Genomic DNA, 6,000 nt, shown 5'->3' on the forward strand with positions numbered 1-6,000 from the left:
AATTTCACAACTATATAACACCGTCAAGAAAGTATGTGGTGTATACAAGTTACAGAGTCCAGGTGTCTCATGGCATCCATGAACGGATAAGAGTACGCGCGGGATGGCCCCAACCCCATCCTTCAAAATCTGTCTCTCTCATTTCTCTTGACGAATACTTCAAAATGGCAACTGCTTCACTAACTCCAATTTTCTCATCTCCACTCAGAACATCAAGAACAACAACAACAAAGTTGGTGGACCAACATAGAAACCAGGTTGTTTTGAGGAGACAATTCTTGAAGGGACTGGTGTTGTCTCCATTAATCTTGATTAAAGCACCTCCAAGTTCTGAAGCTAGAGAGATTGAGGTTGGTTCCTACTTGCCACCTTCTCCAACGGACTCTTCTTTTGTTCTCTTCAAAGCCAGCCCAAAAGACACCCCTGCTCTTCGTGCAGGTACGTAGATTCTCATTTTCCAATTTATATTTGCATGCCTGTGTCCACTTACTCCACCATCTGCCTTTTAGTCCTAGTTCATGAATTATATTTGATGACAATTAGCTTAGTTCATGGAGTCGCTTGGCATATTTCTTTTACGCGTGCTGCCTGAATCAATTTTTTCTTACATTTGAGAGAGCTAGGTTTATTGGGGTTTCTTTTCTTCTTTTTTTCATTTTTAAAGATTCGAGGAATTGAGGAAGCCCCAAATATGACTAGGGTAAGCCCTAATATAAGCATAGACCTTTTTTGTTCCTTAGATGAAGCTTTGAAATATGTATATTTGGGTGATCTATAATTTCTATGAGGCTGCTGAGGTTTCTAATGCTGGTGTTCCATGCTTGTGGGTTTTTTTTTTGTTTCCATTACTTCTTCTTTGTTGGGAGGAGGGGATGCGTGGAGCAGTGTGGGTGCTCATGGAGATAGTTATCAAACCCGAACCAAGTGTCAGCAAAATCTTAGAATTGAGTTGGCCGAATCTCACCGGGTTAGGCTAAATCAACAAGATCAGCTGAGTTCATTATCGGTCATGTGAGTAACCAGTGGGGGGATGGTATTTGTAATTTGTCAGAGGTTTTCTGCGTTAGGCCTGTTTCTTATTAAAAAAAAATGTGAGGATGAGAAGAATTACAGTGTAATGAGGATGATCTCTTTTTTTTTTTTTTGTCACAATTTAATGATATTTGAAATTTAGTTTCTTGCAGGAAATGTTCAGCCTTACCAGTTCATCCTCCCACCGAGTTGGAAGCAAACACGCGTAGCAAACATATTATCTGGTAATTACTGCCAACCTAAGTGTGCAGAGCCCTGGGTTGAGGTAAAGTTTGAAGATGAAAAGCAAGGAAAAGTCCAGGTGGTGGCTTCACCTTTGATTCGCCTGACTAACAAGCCTAATGCAACAATTGAAGAGATTGGAAACCCGGAGAAGTTGATTGCCTCTCTTGGCCCTTTTGTTACAGGAAACTCTTATGATCCTGATGAGCTCTTGGAAACAAAGATTGAAAAGTCCGGTGATCAGACGGTATCATCCTGTTAACTCATCCTGCAAGTTGTTGCAATTCTTTCTACATTTTCCCCATTTGTGCTACTGGCTCCAGTCTTCCTTTCCCTTTGTTTGGCTAAAGAAACCTAAGCTATTATTAGTTAACAAAAATGGCAGTGTCATAGTAAAGCTTCTTTGATATTTTCTGATCTGCTGCTCCTTTTTTTCGCTGAACTGTTAATGCTTTTCTTTGTAACATCGTATCTTTCTTTGAAGGGGAAAAGGGAAAAACCAATATATATATTTTTATATTCTAGTCACCTCAAACTCGTCATTGTCTTTGCAGTATTACAAGTACATGCTTGAGACACCATTTGCTTTGACGGGGACGCACAATCTTGCAAAGGCAACTGCTAAAGGAAGCACTGTTGTGTTGTTCGTAGCAAGTGCAAATGATAAACAATGGCAAGCATATGAGAAAACTCTAAAAGCCATTCTTGATTCCTTCCAAATTTAGTAACTTTCCTGATGAAAATAAGAGATTATTTTTTGTTCATTTTGACATTGGCTCCTATGTTGCATATGTAAACAGTCCAGTAAACCATTCAAATGCCTCTGTTTATATGAGTTCTATATAATGTAATGTTTGATATTCAACAAATTGCTTGACCCACATTTGTAAACATGTTAATCCTCCAGTTTAAACAGGAAGTCTATTTCTTCGATCTGTGGAGGTTGACACAAGCCAGTGTACATCAGCTGATGCTTGTCCCTCTTGCCTTTCTTGTGTATCTGATACTCCCAGCAGTCTAACCTGAATCCATTTCCACAATGTTCCAAATGGTGCATACAGTAGCTCTCCCATTGAAATCAAGATGCAGAGCACGTAGAGGAATGGCTGGATGGTATCCGGGAAAAATATAGAGGCTAAGGATGCCGATGACAGCAAACCAAACAACACGATGCTGCACCTAACTGCAGTCACATAACGTTGGGACAAAAAAAGTCTAACACAGGTCATATATCCTACCCAATAGGTCAAGCGATATGCTAGCAGACAACTAAAGCTAGTCCACATGGTTACAGGATTTGTATCGAATGGAGTGCAATCCTTGCCTTGGTACATCAATTCAAGAAAAATGAGAAGGGCAGGCACAATAAAGGAAAAAATGTAATGGAATGAATTAGCAGTAGTAAACTGATTTTGCTGGAAGTAGTTTCTTGCGTTGAAAAATGCAATGTTGAATGAAACTTCTCTATGTGGAAGGAAGCTATGCAATTGCAATGAGCGGGATGGGGAGTGGCTTGTTCTTGCAATGTTGGCCATAGGATATACTGAGCTTGCTAAACGTGTTTCTTTGTTCTGCAGGTTTGGTAACTGGATTGGGTTCTCCCGAAGTGTCTAGTTGGGTGAATGTGTTGTGTCACAATTAGCTCTTTACTTCTGTTTTATAGGTCGAATCAGTTTCTAATTTATTAGACTTTTCTATTTGTTTTTATATTTTAAAAATACTTTTAAAATAAATTGAAATTTTTTATTTTTTATTTTTTATTTCAAATTAATATTATTTTTTATGTATCTTCAGATTATTTTAATATGTTTATGTCAAAAATAATTTTTAAAAAATAAAAAAAATTAATATCTTAATATATTTTTAAATAAAAAAATATTTTAAAAAATAATTACAGTTATTTTTTCCAAACAGGAGGCAGTCTTGATTCTTGAGACCACTGAAGACATGGGTGGTCACTAAACATAATGGCACTGGATTAGGTAAGTTTCATAGCAGCTTCCTACCTTTGTAGAAACTAAAACTCTACATTGATCAAAGAGGAAGTGGCATCTTTCAGACTCTAGGATTGCCTAGATAAATATGTCTATAACATTGAATCTTGGTGGATTGAGTGAATTTCTTACAATATATGCAGTTGTGTCCGCATTAAAAACCTCAGCATTGACTTCTAGTAGGGAGCTTTGCCTACAAGGAAAAAAGTAGTCGATGGACCATCCAAGTACCCAGGTTTCAATTATGGTGGTCCGGTGACTACCATGGATGAGTGTTTCTCATAATACTAAAAAAACATTGACAAACAGCCAGCTCTGGGCCCAACTAGACGGAGGGGAAAAAAGCTTGTAATCTTCCTTTTTTTTATTTTTCTTGTATGTTCTTTTGTCCCCGGAGCACCCAAGATAGGTAGTCTTGTGAGTTGTGACAACCTCAGTTTTCAACTACGAAGAAAAGTAGAAACCTAAGAGGCTTTAGCCAAAAAAAAAAAAAAAAAAAAAAAGCCCTTGCAAAGGGATCAGGGGAGGCTCAGGTCCATGGAAATCATTGGTGAATTCTAAGCAACAAACCTGATCTTGAACCATTGGATTTAATGATTGTGAGCACCTAGGTCTTGGATGGTCTCTAAAAGACCACAGATCCAACTATAAAATAGAAGTCAGGGGATGTTTTGGAACATTACAAATCCACCCAACTTAATACTTATTGTCTTGACACAATATCAGAGCATATTTCTAAACCTGGCTAAATCTATCTTCCCCACTCCTAGCCTAGCCTTTGCAAATGTTCTTCCCACAGAGACAAGTTTCATTGAACATTGCATTCATGACTGCGAAAAACTATGTCCAACATGATCAGCTGAACACCCCAAATTCAACCCATGCCATTTTCACCTTTATCATGCCTGTCCTCCTTTGCTTTCTTGAGTTTATGTATCAAGGAAAGGACTATTCTCCATTTGATACACACCCCATTACTATGTGGATTGGCCTTACTTGTGTGATTGCTTACTGTGTGGTCTATGGAGTTGAAATATCCTGTGCCAAATATTTCAAGTCTACAGTCTACGCCTCTGCAGTTCGTAGTGGCGCGATGTTGTTTGGTTCACTATCAGTAGCTTCTTTAGCCTCTATACTCTTTCCAGACTGTATGCAGCCAGTCCTATATCTGCTGTGCACCTTATTTTCAATATGGGAGTTATTATACAGCACCATTTGGAATACCATGGAGATGGAATCTCCACAACATAGGAGTGTCAGGCATACATCAGCTGATGCGCGTTGGCTCGTATGGAACTCCTCGGATCAAAGATATAGACTTCCACTTTGACAGCATTTGTACTAGGGCACACAAATACATTTGAAGAAGATTTTTGAAAATATTAGGACAAGGAAACATTAGAAGTGAATATCCAAATGAAACTCATCGATTGAGACTACTAATGTACATATGATCCGACAAAACCATGAGACTAAGAATACAGTCATTAATCCAGGTCTTTCATCCCTTTGTAATTCAATGATCTGTAGAATACCAAAATCCCTAAATTCATGACAACTGCTAGAGCAGAAAGCCTTCAGTAGTGTCCATGCATGCCAGGAGTCTGTGAAGGGAGGGTAAAAGAAACAATTAAGTAGCATTTGGTTTGCTTGATTTTTTTCTGCTGTCTATTTTATTCAAGAGTTTCAATACAAGTACTGTTCAAAAATAGAAACTATGTTAGAATTCCTCCTTGCATAGGATTCAAATGTCAGAAAATTCTACAGTAGTTTCCTCAAATCATCGGATTTGTGTGCCTATTTCCTCTAAGAAATCGGATTCAGTGTTGTTTCAAAAATAGAAAATATCTTAGAATTCCTCATTACATAGGATTCTAGTATTGAGCAAGTATTGTTCAGAAATAGAAACTATCTTAGAATCCTCATTACATAGGATTCCTATTTCAGAAAAATCCGCAAAAGTTTCCTCAAATTATCGGATTTGTGTACCAATTTCCTATAAGCTATCGGATTCAGAATGAAATTAGGATGACCCTCATACCTCTAAAAGAAAACAGGACCCCACATCCCCACCGAAACCTAAACATCCAATTTAGTTTTCTTTCTTTCCTCTTTGGAGTTTTTCTGATTAAGCCCTAGTTGATAAGATCACTGATCATCAATGGAGCAACAGTTTCTGTCGTTGTTTGAGTCAGCAAAGACATCTGCAGATGCTGCAGTCACTTCTTCTTCGATGATTCCTGAAGTTCATCGATGCCTAGCCGCTCTGGGCCAACTCAAGAGGTTCCCTGTAATATCATCTAGGGTTCTTCTTTTCACTCCTGTCGCGAAACAGGTTGAATGTCTCACAAGACACCCTGTAAAGATGATCAAGAATGCTGCTTCTTGTTTGCTCTATACTTGGAGAAGAAAACTGTACGCAAGACACCCTACCATTGATGGAAAAACTCAGCTGACGAAGTCTGGCGGTGTGTCAAGGAACAGGACTCTCATTATCAAGATGCGCGGAAGAATACTAGGAAGGGTTGAAGTTCGCATGCCTATCAAGGCTGTAAATAATGAAGAGAAGAAAATAAAAGAGACGGAAACGGGTCTCAGCTGTTTCAAGAAACCGCCACTAGTACCTGCCAAGCAAACCAGAAAACCTGAGGAGAAGGTGGAAAATACAATAAGCTGTATCAAGAAACCACTACTTGCACCTGCCAAGAAAATCATAAAGCCAGCAGGGAAAGTGGAAAGTATCAAGAGCGGT

At 38.6% G+C, this 6,000-nt stretch overlaps 1 protein-coding gene across 1 annotated transcript; it reads left to right on the top strand.

The window, feature by feature from the left end:
- The first annotated feature begins 44 nt into the window (after positions 1–44).
- PPD6 (thylakoid lumenal protein (Mog1/PsbP/DUF1795-like photosystem II reaction center PsbP family protein)) lies at positions 45–2,131 on the top strand. The gene is made up of 3 exons (XM_011042428.1): positions 45–438; positions 1,185–1,501; positions 1,809–2,131. Exons 1-3 carry the CDS (start codon positions 165–167, stop codon positions 1,977–1,979), a joined length of 762 nt encoding a protein of 253 aa, XP_011040730.1. The 5' UTR covers positions 45–164; the 3' UTR covers positions 1,980–2,131.
- Positions 2,132–6,000: the final 3,869 nt, after the last annotated feature.

Source organism: Populus euphratica, unplaced genomic scaffold (genome assembly GCF_000495115.2).
Source record: "Populus euphratica unplaced genomic scaffold, PopEup_1.0 scaffold59.1, whole genome shotgun sequence".
NCBI lineage: Eukaryota > Viridiplantae > Streptophyta > Magnoliopsida > Malpighiales > Salicaceae > Populus > Populus euphratica.

Coding starts and splice junctions, on each gene's coding strand:
- PPD6 (XM_011042428.1), top strand. CDS start 165: ATGGCAACTGCTTCACTAACTCCAATTTTCTCATCTCCACTCAGAACA. Junction 439..1,184: donor CACCCCTGCTCTTCGTGCAG/GTACGTAGATTC, acceptor AGTTTCTTGCAG/GAAATGTTCAGCCTTACCAG. Junction 1,502..1,808: donor AAAAGTCCGGTGATCAGACG/GTATCATCCTGT, acceptor TTGTCTTTGCAG/TATTACAAGTACATGCTTGA.